Source organism: Balaenoptera musculus, chromosome 1 (genome assembly GCF_009873245.2).
Source record: "Balaenoptera musculus isolate JJ_BM4_2016_0621 chromosome 1, mBalMus1.pri.v3, whole genome shotgun sequence".
Taxonomy (NCBI): Eukaryota; Metazoa; Chordata; class Mammalia; order Artiodactyla; family Balaenopteridae; genus Balaenoptera; species Balaenoptera musculus.
In genome coordinates this window covers 22593945-22612796 of record NC_045785.1, presented here as the reverse complement: position 1 = coordinate 22612796, position 18852 = coordinate 22593945, and the positions used below count along the sequence as shown (strand labels likewise).

At 50.1% G+C, this 18852-nt stretch overlaps 1 protein-coding gene across 28 annotated transcripts in view; it reads right to left on the bottom strand.

Moving 5' to 3' along the window:
• The window catches only part of EPB41 (erythrocyte membrane protein band 4.1), a 204777-nt gene extending 194424 nt beyond the window's left edge, over window positions 1-10353 (bottom strand). For 6 of the 28 annotated variants that reach the window (XM_036847328.1, XM_036847563.1, XM_036847137.1 and 3 more), the window contains exon 1: window positions 5449-9956. In XM_036847328.1, coding sequence (XP_036703223.1) covers window positions 5449-5462 — 14 coding nt within the window. In that variant the 5' untranslated portion in view covers window positions 5463-9956. Of the gene's footprint in view, window positions 1-5448; window positions 9959-10207 lie in introns of those variants that run through there. The other 22 variants (XM_036846687.1, XM_036847050.1, XM_036846778.1 and 19 more) reach the window with 12 other exon arrangements.
• Between the last annotated feature and the right edge of the window lie 8499 nt (window positions 10354-18852).

Genomic DNA, 18852 nt, shown 5'->3' with positions numbered 1-18852 from the left:
GATTTAAACTGAGCTCTGTTGGCCCTTCTTTTAATCCTGTAATGTTAGTAGAAACCTCTGACATCAATCCATCCCCATCCTTTTAGAAAACAGAAAACAGAGGCTCAGAGAGGTCAGGAAGAGCTGGGTGAGGGCCGCAGCCCTCCAGCCCCCAGTCTGGTGGTCCTTCTACTCTTCCACATTTGGGGCTGTGGACCAGGTTTGCCCTTCTAGGCCTATTTCACGGCCTCTGCAAAAGTCTTAGTGTCGTCTTAGCTGCCTGAGGGCAGTTCCAGGGAACTCAAGAGTCCACCTCTGTCCCCTCAGCCCTCAACTGTCTCCACAGTAAAATCAGCTGAGGCCTGGGTAATGCAAGACCCTTCTGACTCTGCTTTTCAAAGCACTTGCAGTGGCATTTGATCAGAGGAGGCTGCGGAAGGGAAACTCTGTCCTCATGTGGCTCCTGGAAGAGAGATCATGCAGGCTTGGTGCCAGGAGGGCAGAGATGGGCAAGGGGCAGAGGCCAAAATCAGGCCAAGGGTGAGGATAGAGTGTTCTAGCCAACCAGGAAGGGGGAGGTGGGGGAGAGGGGGCAAAATATGCTGAGCCTCTGGCTTTAAAACCAGTTTATTGGGTGTCATCTGTTCAACAAGAAACTATATCAAATACTCCAGGTTCCTAGACTGGGAAGAGGTAGGGCAGAAGAAGGTTCTCAGAGGCAGCAGTTATAACAGCAGTAACAGTTGCTACCTACCACTGAGGCCTCACAGTGCTGGACCCTGGACTAAGTGCTTTATCTACATTATTGCCAATCCTCACAGTAAAATCAGCCCCATTCTACAGCAGAGGAAACTGAGGCTCAGGGAGGTGAAATGATAGCCATCATCCCAACCGTTCACAGGATAGTACAAAAAGGGTCCGGAGACCTAGGTTCCTGCTGCATGACCTTGCGCCATCAGCCACCTGCTCTGATCTGAGGTTCCTGCATCTGTGCCAAAAGGGACTTGGTCACCAGTCTTTGCCGTAAAATCCAAGAGGCTCAGGGATCCAGTTCTGCCCAGACTATGGGGCCTCCCACAGATACAGGACATCACTCTGCTGCTGGCTTTGGCCTCTAGCCCAGGAGGGGCCTCTAGGGTGGGGAGTTGGGGAGAACCCTGCCCTCAAGACTGAGCGTCCTTGGGCCTGAGGCCAAGGGGGGGCAAGGGGTAGGAGGGAGCAAGCTCGGCAGTGGGCCAGGACCCCTCTGGAGATTTGGGCTTGTTTCTTAATCCTTTCCTTCCTTTGTTGGCCAGAGCTCACTGCCAGGAGAGGCAGGGGAAGCAGTGGGTGGGACCAGAGAGACGGAGAAGTCCAAAACATGATGATTTAAGTAGAGTTGCTTTTGATGGGTGCCCATTACATTCAGACACTGTACAAGGCCATTTGTGGGGATTACCTCATTGAAGCCTCCACCCTTCCCTGTGAGGAAGGCTGCTGTCCCCATTTTACTGAGGTGGAAACTGAGGTTCAGAGAGGGCAAATGACCGAAGGCCACACAACTTATATAAAGTGGCAGAGCCAGCAGGGAACCCAGGTTGTTAACTCCTGAGAGAGGCAGCCACTGGGTGTGACTAGAGTGGGGGTAAGAAGGGACAAGGAGGGAAGGAGGGGGGATGGGAGAAGAGGAGGGTGGAAAGGGCCCTGGCAGTCTCTATGAGGGGAGCAGGCAGTTATGAAGATGCAGGAAGGAGAGAGTAGCAAGCGATCATCTCCAAAGTGACCATCTCCAAAGCCCTGCGTGATCTAGGTCTGCTTCCCTGTCCAGCCTCACCTCCCATCACCACCTGCCTCTCCCTTTTTGCTCCGGCCATACCAAACTACGAACTTAGGACCCAAGCACATTGTGTAGGTTCAAGCCTTCACACACGCTGTTGCCTATGCCTAGAAATCTGTTCCCTCCACTGCCCACCTAGAGAGCTCTTATTCGTCCTTCAAGTCCCAGCTTAGCTATCTCTTCCCCTGAGGACTAGAGTTAAGCACCTGCTGGGCTGGGCTCGCTCCGCTCTGAAGTGCTTCATGCTTCCTGAAGGGTAAGAACCCCCTCTGAGTTACCTTTGTGCCCCCAGAACCTAGTACACAGTCCATGCTCAATAGATGTATGTTGTCTATACTTGTATTTTATCACTGAGCCTTTGAGGCAGGCAAAACAGGTTTTCTTATCCTCTCTCTCAAGGCAAGGACCACAGGGCAAGAGAGGGAGTGACTTCCAGGGGCCACACAGACATTCAGTGACACTGGCAGGGCTAGAACCCAAGGCTTGTCTGCACCTCACAGCCCCTGTCCGGCCTCCACCCCAAAGAGCTCTCTTCCCTGCTAGACCTGCCAGGTTCACCACGAGGGACCCCCAAGGCAGAAGTAGCGGGCATGGGCCCTGGGGGAACTGAGGCAGAAGGTGGCAAGGAGCAGACAAGTGGCTTTTACCCCCGACCCAGCTGTGTCCCTCAGCCAGAGACCCCAGCAGGCCCCATCACCCCCAGACCTAAGACCTCACTCTCACCTCTTCCCCCTCCTGCCTGCCCACTGCAGTCTAGCTCGCCTTGCTGGCTCTGCCTCCTGGACAGAGCTCACAACCCCCCGCTGCTCCCCATCCCGTGGCTCAGTCCCAGGCCCCATACCTCAGCATCACTCACCTGGAGAGTTGCCCCTGCCCCTTCCCTCCTGTCTGTCCTCCGCACAAGGTGATCCTCCCGAAATACAAGCCTGGCCATGCCATTCCCCTGCTTCATAGCCAATGGTCCCCCATGGCCTCTGGGCCAAGTCCCCTAACTCCCCTGAGCCTGTCTCTCCAGCCGCATCCCCCCAAGTGCAGGTCACGGCTCAGTACCTTGGCAAAGCAGTTCCTTCCACTAGGAATGCCCTTTCTCCTGGTCTTTGCCTGAGGAGATGTTCACAGTTCACACTTTAGTGCTTCAATCAAAGGTGGAGTTGGTAGTTTCTGTGTCCTCCTCCCCAACCAGACTCTGAGCTCCCAGGCGAGGAGGCAGTGGGGGCAGAGATGACACAGATTCACCTCTGTGCCTCATGCCCAGCACAGGGCCTGGCACAGATTGGGTATGAATGAAAGCAGATGGCTAGGAAAGGGAGGTACATTCCTACTTCCAAGAGGCCTCCTCCCTCCCTACATGCAGGTGACTTTCAGAACCTGTTAGATTGGTTACTACCTGCCTGTCCCCAGCGGGTTCCTCCCAGGCCTGGTCTTCACTGTCTCAAGAGGGATATCTTTATAATCCCAAAATAATACTTATAATTATAACTGTAATAACAATAATTACTATCATTGAGTACTCACCGTGTGCCTTACATGCATTATTTAATCCTCATAAGAACTCTTAAGAGGTAGGTAGTTTCTTTTTTTATCCCCATTTTACAGATAAGCAAACTAAGTCTCTACGAGGTTAAATGTCTTGCCCAAGGTCACACAACTAGTAAGCGATAGACGCAGAATTCAAAGCCAGGTCTGTCTGACTCTCAACAACTACACTGGCAGGCCTTCTCCTGCTTTCTGTTCTCTCCTTTCTTCAAAACTCTTGGAGCACCAAGCTGGGGGTGTGTGTGTGTGTGCGTGGGTGTGTGCGTGAGCACGTGTGTGTGTGAGCACGTGTGTGTGTGTGCACGTGTGTGTGTGCGTGCACACGTGTGTGAGTGTGTGTGTGTGTATCTATATATTCAGCAAACAGCCCAGCAGCCCCCACCAATACTGTGCTGGGCAATGGAGATGGACAGAGAAGACTCAGACCCAGCCTCTGCCTCCTTTGGGGAAGTAAGAAGATTTCGCACTAATAATTGTGGCCTTGGGGTGAGCAGACTTGGGTCTGAACCCCAGCTCCACCCCTAAGTAACTATGTGACTCTGGGTAACTCACTTGATTTACTCTGCACCAATTCCCTCATCCATAAAGTTGAGGCCATAATGCCTACCTCATAGGGTCACTGGGAGGACTAGATGAGATAATGTGTCTAAAATAACATATAACAACCAGCCCAGCATATGAAAAATATCCAATAAGTGGCAATAGTACATATGATGATTAGAGAGTCTCAGGATCCCCCGGCCAAGGTGGGATGCAATTCTCCAGGGCCCTCCCTGGAGCCTCCTCAGCCAGGGCCAAATAGTAATAGTGATGATGATTCCTACTCCACCCATTTGCTCACTGAATAATCCTTCAAGGGAAGTATGCTTTATTAACCCTATTTTACAGGTGAGGTAACTGAGGCCCAGAGAAGGTGGTTTACTGAACCAAGTCACACAGCAAAAAATGGCGGAGCTGGGACCTCCACTCAGCTACTTCCACACTGGGCAGAAGCCAGCCCTTATCCCTGGGCCCTGGCCAGCCTGCTGGGGAGTCTGGGGTTCCTGACTCCTGGATTCTAGTTCCACCCAGGTGGGAAGTTAAAAGTAGGAGAAAGGAACCAAAAAGAGGAACACTTTACTTAGTCCTCTCCCAGAATGAGCCCAGGCCTGGGAGAAAACCAACAGTTACCAAGCAGGGCCCTGTGCCCCTCACTTCTCACTGGCTCCTTCCCACGCCCGTGTGGGGCAAGTGCTATGATATGCATGTCGCAGATGAGGTCTCCAAGACTCAAAGAGGTTAGTGACTTATCCAAGATCACACAGCTAGGAAAGTGACAGTCCTAGGAGGCAGAGTCCCTCCTCATCCCTCCCTCCTTCAGCCCCAGACCTCCCCAGCCACCCCACCCTTCTGATGAAATCCAGAGGCTCTGCCACTCCTTCCCCAGGCCTAAGCAGAGGCCCTGAGTCTCACTGCCTAGGCCCCTCTCTCTGCTGACTGCTGCCTGCTTGGTACTTGACCCTACACTCAGTTCAGAGGACCCAGAGCTCACTTAACAGAGACCTGGCCCCCAAGGAATGCACAATCTTGGGAGCAAAGAGGGGACTCATGCTCACTGAGCCCCTATAAGGCTGGGCACTTCATATGCATTAGCCATTTAATCCAATACAAAGCACAATGATGGGTGCATAGTGATGCTGAATTAATATTTTCTTTCATTTGGAAATATTCATTGCATACCTACTACGAGCTACTCTATCCTCAGTGCTGGGATACAGCAGTGCACAGGTGAACAAACATCCGGGCCCTGGCCCTCTTGGGGCTTACGAGAATAAAAGAATAAACATACTTGTGTCAGGTAGGTGTTAACATTCCCACTTTACAGATGCAAACGGAGACGCAAAGAGCCACCCATCAGTGGCTAAAACCAGACGCAAAAATCACTGCATCAGTGTGTCAGGAGTCTGGAAAGAAGTCAGCTGGTTGTGATACGATCCTACCTTCAGAGTTAGGATCTTCGCTCAGCTCTTCCTCCCCCACCTCGGGCCTCCCTTTACACCTCCCAGTGGCCTCAGAGCCACAGGACGCGCATTAGAATAAAGCCCATGTGGCAGTTACTTAGCCAAACCAGTACTCACCCAGAAGCAGCCATGGGGTCACGCAGCCGTCAGGGGAGAAACCGTGGAGTCATCGCCGCAGTGGCACATGGAAGCAAAGGACAGCAGTGAGATACAAGCACAGCCAACAAACAAAGTCTTTGGGGCCCCTCTTTGGCCTGAGCCTGGGCCCGGGGGGGAACCCTGCCCTTCCCTCTGCCTCCGGGGCTCTTTGGGGCAGATACCCTCTTAGTCAGCAGTCTGATAGTCTGATAATCTACCCTGAGCTCATCGGGTCTCCATGGGCCCAGCCCACTGGAGGCAGCAGTATCCCTGCGGACAAACATTAGCTGAGTACCTACTGTGTGCCAGGTGTTGGTCCCTGCCCTCATGGAACCTACAGTGAGTGAGGAAGCAATCTTATAAATAATAACCGAATTACAACTGTGATGAGTGCTTCAAGGAGGAGACTTAAGAACTTGGGTTCATACCCTGGCTCTATCATGTACTAGCTTGGTGACATTGGGCCTATTTCTTAACTTCTCTGTGTCTCAGATTTTCATCTGTAAAATACGGAAAGTATTAGTACCCACGTCCAGGGTTGTTGTGAAGATTAAGTAAATTAATATATGTAAAAAATTTTCAACAATGCTTGGCACACAGTAACACAGCAAACTTCATAAATGTTAGCTACTGTTATCACAGGGAGCTGTAGGCATGGGTTTCAGAGAGATCTGGTGTGGGTCAGGCCACCATCTACCTGAGAAGGTAGAGACTAAAGGAGACAATGAGAGGTGAAGCTCTGAGCCCAGTGCCTGGTGCATGGTAACAAATTACTCAATAAATAGTGGTGACATTCTTAGGGTTGTTCTCCAGTGCATCACCCCAGGGTAAAGCATCTCAGCAGAGTTGCTGTCAGAAATGCTCCCTCCCCACAAACACACACCCAGAAGTGCAGCTTTGGACTGAAAAATAACCAGCACCCACATTCTCACCTGATTCCACAAATGCCTCATCTCCTTTGACCTTCACAATAACCCAGGAAGTGGACAAAGGCAAAATTATTACTATTCCCATTTTACAGATGAGGACAGTGAGGTGAAGGGACTCCTCTCTGTGTGTTCTTGGCCGCTCACTTCACATCTCCAAGACTAGTTAAGTGGTCAAGCCAGGATTCCAACTGGCATCTGCCTGGATTTTGTTCTCCAGGTCTTCCCTTCCATTTTGCCCTTCAGTCTCTGCCATACTAGCTGTCCAGCCCCAGACAAGCCTTTGAACCTCTCCAACCTCAGTCCCTTCATCTAAAATAGTTGTTGTCAAACAGCCAGCCCAGGATCCAAGCTGTTCCTGACCCAAACTCTCCCTCCGCAGGCTCAGCCACTACTACCCGACCCCTCCTCTAACCCTTGACCCCATTGCCAACCTCAGCCTCTCACCCACAGGCCAAGGAATGTCTGTACTCAGCTACTCTAAACCCATGCTTTACAGATGGAGAAACTGAGGTCCAAATTGGCCACATACCCAGGGTTGCCTTTCAGTGCCGAGCTCTTGCACTGAGCATAGGCAGGTGGGGCTGGCCCTCTGGAGAAACTCCCTGTGAGGCCCTGACCCCCAAGTTGCTCCTGCTCCTTTCCCCCCTCACTGGAACCAGTGGGCACCCACAGAGCCTGTCCCCCACCTCCCCAGCCTGAACATCCCAGAGCTCTGAGCTCACCCAGCAGGGGTCAGGCAGGTTCTGCAGGTAAGGGCGAAGCAATGTGGGCACCTCAGTACCTACGGGGTGGAGTCTCCCCCTTTAAGCTGAGTCTAGGCTTTGGAGGCAGACAGACCTGGCTTAGAATCCCAGCCCAGCCACTTCTTAGCTGTGTGACTTTGGTCAAGTCAATTCACTCCCTGAACTCCTGTGAAATAGGGATAATACCTATTCCCTCACGGGGATGTAAGAATTATGAGGAATACGTAATGTTGCATATTAAAGGCTAGGCACAGAGCGCCATGCACAGTAAGTGCTCGAGAGGCTGCAGTTCCAACTGTGATTCGAGAACACAGGCCAAGAACAGGACTTGGGGGCCCATCACACTCAACCTTGCCCTTGCCCCATTCTCTCCCCCTCCCTTCATGTGGGGTGAGGGTAGTCCCAAACCAGGTCCCGGAGGCTGTAGTAACGGGCACCGGAAGATCCTTAGAGACTCTAGGCTCATCTGCCCTTCTCATTTCACAGAAAGAGAAACTGAGACCCAGGGAGAAAAGTGACTGCCCACAGACTATCAGGGAGTGGAATCCTGCCCCATTAATAAACATCAGAATCTTAGGCCCTGGGGAAATTCTGAATGCCCCATCCCCCAGGGGACTATCATAAAGGTCCACTCTGCAAATCCCCAACAAATCTCAGGCCACCATGACCTCTACGGTGAGTCTTTCATGGGTATCCTATTCAGCTCTTTGGCCAGCTGACCCATATATGTCACACAGTAGGTGCTCAGGAAAGGCTTAGGGAATAACCACATGAAATTACTCTTTGGCTCCACAGCTCTGCTCAGGCTCCCCCTCCAGAGGTCTCTCCCTGCATCTCCCTTCCTCACTTCCACCACAGCCAGCTTCTGTCTCAGGTCCTATCAGCTGTACCCAACTCCAGCCAGCAGAGCTCTGGGCCTCCAGAGGCCTGTACTGCATCAGCATCTTCCCCGCCAGGCTGGGAGTTTCCTGCCCAGCAGAGTCAGCCAGGCTCCCTGTCAGGGTCCACTCTGCAAAGGAGGTGTTGGCCTTGCCCTGCCAGGGGCCCCACCCCCACTGACCTAGGGAGTGGGGCAGCCTGGGAGCTTCTATTGGCACCTGGGGCCTTCAGGAGGGAGGCCAGCCTGGTCTAGGCAGTTCAGGGATGGGCTGAGCAGGAAACACATGCGTGTCAGCCACACACCCAGGCATTCCACCTGCATCCCACATTGCTAGGACCTGGCAGGCTCTGCCTGTCTCTCCTGTATACCCAGAGGAAACCTCAGGGCTTCCTCACTCTATTCCTTTCTTAAAACACCCCCGTTGGCCTGTTCCCAGAACAGTTACCATTCTGGTCACTGCACACGCTTTGCCTCATTTGATTCTGCTAATGCCTGTAAGATCTGGATTACTGACTAAGGAGGAACCTGGGGCTCAGAGAGGTGAAGTGATTCATGCAAGGTCACATAGCAAGGAAGTGGCAGGAGCAGGATTCAAACCCAGTTCTGCTGCATGTAAAGCCTACAGGGTACCAGAAGTCCCCTTCTGTCCCTCCTCTGTCCTACAGCTTCTGTATGCCCTTCTTCCCAAAACTTCCACCCCCTCTGCAAAGTCTCTCCTCCCCCATTCCTAGTCAGAATTAACAATTACCACCTCATAGCTGCTATTAACACCTTGTTTACATGCACCCGACAGCAGCAGGTACCTGAAGGCAGGGAGTGATCCCAGTAAGTGCTCCTTAGACCTGAGAGTCTGTCACTTCTATCTCCACCCTCCCCCGCCCTCCATGCAAAAGTCCTCTGGCCTCCTCCTGTTGATCGCCTGCCCACGCCAGTCCCCAGGCCTGTAACTGGGGTGAAGTTGGGAGCATGCAGTAACCTCAGGGGCTCTGTGCCAGTGCTCTGGCCCCTCCCCGGCCCTACCCTCTTCCCTTCAGTAGCTGAGCAGCTACCCTGACCTGACACCAGGCAGTTCTCACAGGGACTCCCAGCTTCCCTAAGCCCAAGCCCAGGTCAGGCTCTCCCCAAGCCTCCTCCTGGAGAAAAGGACTCCAGAAGCAGAGAGGGGTCTGCCTTCAGCCCCAATCCGGGTACTTAAGGGGGTCACATTCAGCCACTCCCTCCCAGAAGAAGCTGTGGGCCTCGGAGTAACCTCCCCCAGTCCCACGGGGTAGTCCTCCCCTCCCTCCTTCTGGGGCAAGCTTGGGCTGAGGTCGGTCTGGACAAGTCCCGGCCCTCAATTTGCTGGAGGGGAGAAGTCCTATCCTACCCCGAAAGAGGTGGGGTTTCTCTTGGGGTAGGATAGGAAAGTGTAGGCGAGGGCAGAAAACTCTCGGAGAAAGACAGAGGACAGGGACAGGGAGAGACTGGGCAACACAGAGGAGATGAGAGACACAGGGAACCGGGGGGCAAGCAGGAACCAGAGCACGACAGAGAGACCCGGCCGACTGGAGACAGAGAGAAGTCCCCTAGACCAAGCCTGGAAGGCAGCGTGTGCGGCCAGGGCGGCGACAGGAGAGCCACCCTGGCGGGCAGAGCCAGCGCCCCAGCTCACGGGTCCCTCAGTCCGGAAACTCAAAGTCAGTTACGTAAGGGCCGGAGCGGGGCGCGGGGCCCTGGGCCCGGGTGCCCCCTCCCGCTGCACGCCGCCCGCCCGCCCGCTCAGCCGGCGCTGCAGCTGGCCCGGCAGGAGCACTCGGGGCCCGACAGGGCGGGGTTGCGGGGTGGGGGGGGAGCTGGGCTGCAGCACTCCTTAGAGACACGCCCGCCGGCACCTAACCCAGGACCCCCGACCCAGACAAGCCCGGGACCGGCTGGGACCGCCAGCGCCAAGAGTCCATCTCCGGACGCGAGCTCTCGAACCCCCTTCCCGTCGCCCCTGCCCCTCCCCGCACTCCGAACTTCGAGACTCCCAGGGCCCTCTGGACCCCCAGTTCGGAACTTGGAACCCGGGACCCCTAGAGCCCCCGATCCCGACCCCTAGGACCAGATCTCTCCCCACCCGCGGGACGGCCCGGTCCCTAGGGAGTGGGTCCATCCGTCTCTCACCCCGTCCCTCCCGGGGTCGCCCCCAGGAGGTCCGGGCTCACCTGGGCCGGATGGGGCGGAGACCTGGCTGGGCCGGGCCGGGCCGCGTTGTCGCCCTCCGCCACTCTCGCCCTTTAAGAGGTTCCTGCCACTTTGCCCCGCCGGGGGCCTCCACCTGCACTGACAGGGCAACTCGGGCGTGAGGCCCCGCCCCCGACCCGGGGCGCCTTCTGATTGGCGCAGGCAACTGCCAGTCAGCGGGGCAGCGTGGGGGAAAGAGCCAGGCACAGCGAGCGTCTCAACCGGGAAGGGGCGGGGGCTGCAGGTGCGGCCTGACCGGACGCCTAGCTCTGGGCGGCAGGGTGCTGACCCTTTGGGTCTGGGGAGGGTCGGGCAGAGAGCTGCTGGATTGGCTGGTGTGGTGTCTGACGTCATATGGCGAAAGTATGGTGCAATTTGCCACGTGGTGCTACCCTTAAGGCTAGAAGGGAGATAGGGAGTTGGTCATAGGGGACCTAGGAAAGTGACCCTGGCGAGAACCCCTTGGTGACCTGTCCCACCTGTGTGACCTCGAGCGAGTCACTTCTCTGAATCTGAATTTCCTCAACTATAAATCTTACAATGTTTCCCTGAGAATTAGCGATATATGTTAAGTGTCAAGGGCAGGTCCGGCACACAGTTGGTGGCGTTCAGTAAATGTGGGTTCTCCCTTCATCCCCATCTTGCCACTCTTCTCAGAGACTTTCCCCCTCCTGATTGTCCATCCCATCAGCGCTGGAAGGGGCTTACATAGTCACTGGTCCAAGTCCCCTCCCCTCTTTACCTCATTTCAGACCTGTTCTCACATACTTCCAATGACAGGAAGCTCACCACCTCCCAGTCAGGCCTCCTTCATTTTAAAAACGTCCTGAGACTTCAAAAGCTCTGCCTAAGATTAAGGCCAACTCTGCCCTTTAGGAGTCCTGCCCACAGAGAACAAACCTAATCGCTCTTCCATGTTCAGGAATCAAAGAATCATAAAATCATAGGGTATTTCAGGTTGGAGAGCCATGGAGAGCTAATCACTTCTGGGGGCAAATGGAGCATACTGAAGCTCACTGAGGACAAGTGACTTCCTATGACTTCAGTGGTCTTCCTATTAGATGGACTCTGGAATCAGACTGCCTTAGTCTCAGAACCCAACACTGCTACTTACAAGCTGTGTCGTTAAATGAAATAATCCATGTAAAGTACTAAGAACAGTGCCAGTCTCAGGGTAAGCATCCAAAAAGTGTTAGCCTTTATTATGATTATTGATGTTAATGTTATATCAAAGTTATAAATTCATGGTTTGACCCCCCAAATTCACTGAAGCCTCCTCTGAGCCAAGTCTTGTTTTAGTTTTCAGGGCCCTGGTCCCCGCCTTCAAGAGGCTCACAGTCTAGCAGAGAAGGGTCTGAGCCCCTAGATCTGGGGGATGCTTTCTGATAAAGGTGCACAGGCTCCAATGCACCACAGAATCTCTAGTTCCTTTAATCAGAAATCTGGACACTTGAGACCCTTTCAGTCCTTCGCTCAGTGGACCCCACAGGGAAAGCTGACGCACACACCCAGGTTCCCAAGCCTACTGAGGCACCTTTCACTTGTCCACATTCTCACCTGCCCACCAGGTGGTATTGCCCAGTGGTTACGAGTCTGGGATTTGGAGGCAATCGAGTCTAGGCTTTTCATCTTACCAGCTTCGTACCTCTGGGCAAATCACTTTCCCTCTGGATTGATAATAGCCCCAACTTCATATAGAGCTGTTTCAAAAATTAAATGAGAGTATATGAAAATACATAAGCAAATACCCAGTAATGGATCCAATGTTAGTTTTTAATTGCTCCCACATGTATTCATTCACCCGGGAGAAAGCAGGCTGTGAATGCCTTGATTTAGCCTCGGCAAAAGGGGTTTCCTCCCCCTACGCCCCCCTCTTCTCTGCTCCTCAATCGAAGGAGCCGGGCGAAGAGAATCCCGCAGCGGCCCAGACTAGGCTATTCTAAGGAGCTGCCGCAGGCCCCGCCCCCTCCCTGATTGGGGCTGGCACTTGGCTCCTCCTCTGCTAGGCAGGAGCTGCCTGGGGGTGACTCAGCAACGCCAACGCCTGCCCTGGCCTGATAACTGTGTGGGCCTGGGAATGCGTGTGTAGTGGGGGAGGCCTCTGTGTTTCTGAGTTTGTGCGTGGGACGTCTATGTGGGAGTGTGCTTGTGATCTTGACCTTGTGTGTGTCTCTCATCTCTGTGTATTGGGGGAGGGGTGCATTTATGGGTGTGACAGTGTGCCCTTGTTGGTGAGTTTGCACAGAGGGTGTGACTCTGTGTTTGTCTCTCTCTGTGTCATATAAACTGGTCCCCCCCCAACCCTGGCCCCACCTCCCACCAGGCCCTGGGGCCCTAGAGAAGTCTGCCCTGCCCAGGGTCCTCTCTGCCTAGACAGCCTGGGTTTCTTGTTGAGGTGACTTGTGCACTTGTGTGGGTGAAAGTCACTGGGTTGGGGGGTGGGATGGGGGGGTGCTGTCACTGCCTGGACTTCTGGCCCCCTGCCCCACTGCCCCTGCCTGTGAAGTCTCCACCTCCCTCCCCTGACTCAGGGAGTAATCTGCTCCCTGAGATGATCCCTGTGGGGGAGGCCTCCAGAGGAGGCGATCACTATTATTTTATGTGCATTCTCTCATTTGATCCCATTGAATCCTTACAGCCAAAAGTGTTCTAAAGAGGGTCTGAGAGCAGAAGCGACAGACAAGGTCACAACAGCTCTTAATAGAAGGCGTGGAGGTTACAGGTGGGGGGCAGATCTCTTCCCCAGGCTGAGCACCGAGTTTGCCTGGGGCCTGTGGGGGACTGATAAGCTTGGGGGAAGGAACCTGTTTGTGTCTCCCCCTCCTCCTGCGTTGCCTGGGCCTCCAGCCAACTCCTTATCCTGCCAGAGCCTGGGCTCTGCCATCAGCCCTGATTGGGTCTTGGGTCTTGAGTTGGGTGATAATGAGGCCAGGGGATAGGGCAGGGCCGATATGGGAGCGTCTGTTCCTTCAACAAAACTTAATTGAACACATTATTCAAAACTGACCAGTACCCAGTCTAACTGGGGAAGGGTGTCACAAGACCAGGCCACAAGGAATGATGGACACAGAGTGGGAAGCTCAGGCCTGAGGCAGGGGATGTGGCTGGAATCTGTTGCAGGTTTGAATCCTGACTCCACCATTCACAGGGCGGGTGTATGACCTGGCCAGTCATATTTCTCTCGTAGCCTGTCTCCTCAACAGTCAAATGAGGTAATGGCACTCATCCTGCCATTACCTCACTTTCGTGACTCCAGGACATTATGACTCTAGGGTATTAGACGGGATTGCCATTTGTAAACTGAAAGTTGCTCTCCATACATAATGGACATTCTGTTGTGATTCACGGCCTCCTGTGATGAAGGCCCTAAAGCAACTGTATACCCAGAGCCCAGAAAAGAAAAAGGATCCCATCTGAGGGATTAGGGAAGATTGCCTGGAAAAGGTGACCTTCCGGCTAGACTTTTAAGGATGAATTTTCTATATGGAAATGGAAGAGGGCATTCCAGGGGGAGGGACAGCCTGCACAAAGGCCTGGAAGTCAGATAGTGAAGGTGTACTTTGGGAACAGAAAATGGTCTGGTATATTTGGAGCACAGAGTGAATTGTGCGACCACATAGTGGAAGGCCTTGAATGCCAGGTTAAGACCAGGGCAGAAGGGACTTTCTTGGTGGTCCAGTGGCTAAGACTCTGCGCTCCCAATGCAGGGGGCCTGGGTTCGATCCCTGGTCGGTGAACTAAGATCCTGCATGCCGCAGCTAAGACCCGGAGCAGCCAAATAAATAAATAAATATTTGTTTTAAAAAAAGAGCAGGGCAGGTGGTGGGGGAGAGGGCAGATACTGACATTTGGGGACCAGCCAGAGAGGCTTTGAGATAGAGACAGCCATGTGCTGGCTGGGGTGTGGCAGTCACTTGGGGGGCATCTGAGGTGGAGAGAGAGAGAATTGGTGAGAAGTGGTTCAAGGAACCCTCCCCAGGAGGATCCATTTGAAGCCTGGGGCAGATCCCCAGGATGACATCAAGGTGGGCAAGACGCTGCAGAGCCCCCTCCAAGGGAGAGATGGGGGTTGGTAGGGATGGAGAAAAAGCCGAGTCAGATGCCCCAGTCCAGGGAGGGATGCATGTGTGGGCACAGAGGGTGCCCACCAATAAACACCGAAGGTCTCTGAAGGCCCTGCTGCCCAGCTTTGCTAAAGTGTGGGGAGGGGGCCAATCCTGCCAGGAGACCCCCTTGCCAGGGAAGGTGCCATCTCCAGAAGCCCCTGTTCAAACAGCAGTGGTTGCCAATGATTGGCTTTTTATATATCTGACAGGTACTTCACTAACCTGTTCCCATGACATCCCCCTATTTTATCTGGGAGAGGTGAAGTGATCTACTTGTGATCACACAGCCAGTCAGTGGCAAGGCCAGGACTTGAAGGCAGCACTCCCCGTTTCCTGAGAGGGCAGGAAAGAGCCGATGGAGGTGTTTGGTGGGAAGGCTAAGATTCTGGCTGTTTGGGGCCAGGAATCTGGGAGGCGCAGGCTCCATGGAGAAGGAAAGATGGTATATGCTGCCACCTTGCGGTCATAGAGCCGCTGGGGTGGCGTAGAGCCCAGCCGCCCAGGCTGCCCAAGGGGACCTGCGCCAGGGGCTCAACCTGTCATAGGGGGGCTGCTTTGGGTGCATGGGGGTCAGCTCTGAGGCAGGGGGTTGTGGTGTTCCTCTCAGTGTCTTTGAGAGGATTAAAAGAGATCATCTTTACTCCTGTAAAGACCCTTCACAGCCTTTACTCTATCTTTACAGTTGGGTAAACTCAGGACCCAGTGGGCAGGTCTAGGATTCTGGGGCCTAAAGATTATTTGGAGGCCTCTCTAAAAAAAAATGCAAAGTTAAGAATAAAAAGTGGAGAACTATATTCAATATCTTATGATAAACCATAATGGAAAAGAATATTTTAAAAAAGAATGTATTAATATATATCAAGATATGTATAACTGAATCACTTTGCTGTGTAGCAGAAATTAACACAACATTGTAAATCAACTATACTTCAATAAAAAAATTATTGATTACAAAAAATATATATCATGCAAAACAACACCAAAAAAACAAAAAAGAATAAAAAATACCTGTAGCCACTCAAGGCCAGAGGACACAAGTGGGAAGGAGGGAAAGTCAGAGTGGAAAGATGCAGTGGTCACAACCAATTGAAGTTCATGTATTTTTTTTTTTAGTTTTTGAATTTTATTTTATTTCTTTTTTTATACAGCAGGTTCTTATTAGTTATCCATTTTATACATATTAGTGTATACATGTCAATCCCAATCTCCCAATTCATCACACAACCACCACCCACCCCCCCACATCTTTCCCCCCTTGGTGTCCATACGTTTGCTCTCTACATCTGTGTCTCAATTTCTGCCCTGCAAACCGGGTCATCTGTACCATTTTTCTAGGTTCCACATATATGCGTTAATATACGATATTTGTTTTTCTCTTTCTGACTTACTTCACTCTGTATGACAGTTTGTAGACTCATCCACATCTCTACAAATGACCCAATTTCGTTCCTTTTGATGGCTGAGTAATATTCCATTGTATATATGTACCACATCTTCTTTATCCATTCGTCTGTCGATGGGCATTTAGGTTGCTTCCATGACCTGGCAATTGTAAATAGTGCTGCAATGAACATTGGGGTACATGTGTCTTTTTGAATTATGGTTTTCTCTGGGTATATGCCCAGTAGTGGGATTGCTGGGTCATATGGTAATTCTATGTTTATTTTTTTAAGGAACCTCCATACTGTTCTCCATAGTGGCTGTATCAATTTACATTCCCACCAACAGTGCAAGAGGGTTCCCTTTCCTCCACACCCTCTCCAGCATTTGTTGTTTGTAGATTTTCTGATGATGCCCATTCTAACTGGTGTGAGGTGATACCTCATTGTAGTTTTGATTTGCATTTCTCTAATAATTAGTGATGTTGAGCATGTTTTCATGTGCTTCTTGCCCATCTGTATGTCTTCTTTGGAGAAATGTCTATTTAGGTCTTCTGCCCATTTTTGCATTGGGTTGTTTGTTTTTTTAATATTGAGCTGCATGAGCTGTTTATATATTTTGGAGATTAATCCTTTGTCCGTTGATTCGTTTGCAAATATTTTCTCCCATTCTGAGGGTTGTCTTTTCGTCTTGTTTGTAGTTTCCTTTAATGTGCAAAAGCTTTTAAGTTTCAGTAGGTCCCATTTGTTTATTTTTGTTTTTATTTCCATTACTCTAGGAGGTGGATCAAAAAAGATCTTGCTGTGATTTATGTCAAAGAGTGTTCTTCCTATGTTTTCCTCTAAGAGTTTTATAGTCTCTAGTCTTACATTTAGGTCTCTAATCCATTTTGAGTTTATTTTTGTGTATGGTATTAGGGAGTGTTCTAATTTCATTCTTTTACATGTAGCTGTCCAGTTTTCCCAGCACCACTTATTGAAGAGACTGTCTTTTCTCCATTGTATATCCTTGCCTCCTTTGTCATACATTAGTTAACCGTAGGTGCATGGGTTTATCTCTGGGCTTTCTATCCTGTTCCATTGATCTATATTTCTGTTCTTGTGCCAGTACCATATTGTCTTGATTACTGTAGCTTTATAGTATAGTCTGAAGTCAGGGAGTCTGATTCCTCCAGCTCCAATTTTTTCCCTCAATATTGCTTTGGCTATTCGGGATCTTTTGTGTCTCCATACAAATTTTAAGATTTTTTGTTCTAGTTCTGTAAAAAATGCCATTGGTAATTTGATAGGGATTGCATTGAATCTGTAGATTGCTTTGGGTGGTATAGTCATTTTCACAATATTGATTCTTCCAATCCAAGAACATGGTATATCTCTCCATCTCTTTGTATCATCTTTAATTTCTTTCATCAGTGTCTCATAGTTTTCTGCATACAGGTCTTTTGTCTCCTTAGGTAGGTTTATTCCTAGGTATTTTATTCTTTTTGTTGCAATGGTAAATGGGAGTGTTTCCTTAATTTCTCTTTCAGATTTTTCATCATTAGTGTATAGGAATGCAAGAGATTTCTGTGCATTAATTTTGCATCCTGCAACTTTACCAAATTCATTGATCAGCTCTAGTAGTTTTCTGCTGGCATCTTTAGGATTCTCTATGTATAATATCATGTCATCTGCAAACAGTGACATTTTGACTTCTTTTCCAATTTGTATTCCTTTTATTTCTTTTTCTTCTCTGATTGCCGTGGCTAGGACTTCCAAAACTATGTTGAATAATAGTGGTGAGAGTGGACATCCTTGTCTTGCTCCTGATCTTAGAGGAAATGCTTTCAGTTTTTCACCATTGGGAATGATGTTTGCTGTGGGTTTGTCATATATGGCCTTTACTATGTTGAGGTAGGTTCCCTCTGTGCCCACTTTCTGGAGAGTTTTTATCATAAAAGAGTGTTCAATTTTGTCAAAAGCTTTTTCTGCATCTATTGAGATGATCATATGGTTTTTATTCTTCAACTTGTTAATATGGTGTATCACATTGATTGATTTGCATATATTGAAGAATCCTTGCTTCCCTGGGATAAATCCCACTTGATCATGGGGGTGTTGATCACTTAACATCCTTTTAATGCGTTGTTGGATTCTGTTTGCTAGTATTTTGTTGAGGATTTTTGCATCTATATGCATCAGTGATATTGATCTGTAATTTTCTTTTATTGTAGTATCTTTGTCTGGTTTTGGTATCAGGGTGATGGTGGCCTCATAGAATGAGTTTGTGAGTGTTCCTTCCTCTGCAATTTTTTGGAAGAGTTTGAGAAGGATGGGTGTTAGCTCTTATCTAAATGTTTGATAGAATTCACCTGTGAAACCATCTGGTCCTGGACTTTTGTTTGTTGGAAGATTTTTAATCACAGTTTCAATTTCATTACTTGTGATTGGTCTGTTCATATTTTCTGTTTCTTCCTGGTTCAGTCTTGGAAGGTTATACCTTTCTAAGAATTTGTCCATTTCTTCCAGGTTGTCCATTTTATTGGCATCGAGTTGCTTGTAGTAGTCTCTTAGGATGCTTTGTATTTCTGTGGTGTCTGTTGTAACTTCTCCTTTTTCATTTCTAATTTTATGGATTTGAGTCCTCTCGCTCTTTTTCTTGATGAGCCTGGCTAATGGCTTATCAATTTTGTTTATCTTCTCAGAGAACCAGCTTTTAGTTTTATTTATCTTTGCTATTGTTTTCTTTGTTTCTATTTCATTTGTTTCTGCTCTGATCTTTATGATTTCTTTCCTTCTGCTAACTTTGGGTTTTGTTTGTTCTTCTTTCTCTAGTTCCTTCAGGTGTAAGGTTAGATTGTTTATTCGAGATTTTTCTTGTTTCTTGAGGTAGGCTTGTATAGCTATAAACTTCCCTCTTAAAACTGCTTTTGCTGCATCCCATAGGTTTTGGATTGTTGTGTTTTCATTGTCATTTGTCTCTAGGTATTTTTTTATTCCCTCTTTGATTTCTTCAGTGATCTCTTGGTTATTTAGTAATGTATTGTTTAGCCTCCATGTGCTTGTGTTTTTAACTTTTTTTTCCCTGTAATTGATTTCTTATCTCATAGAAATCAATTACAGGGAAATTTTTGTGGTCAGAAAAGATGCTTGACATGATTT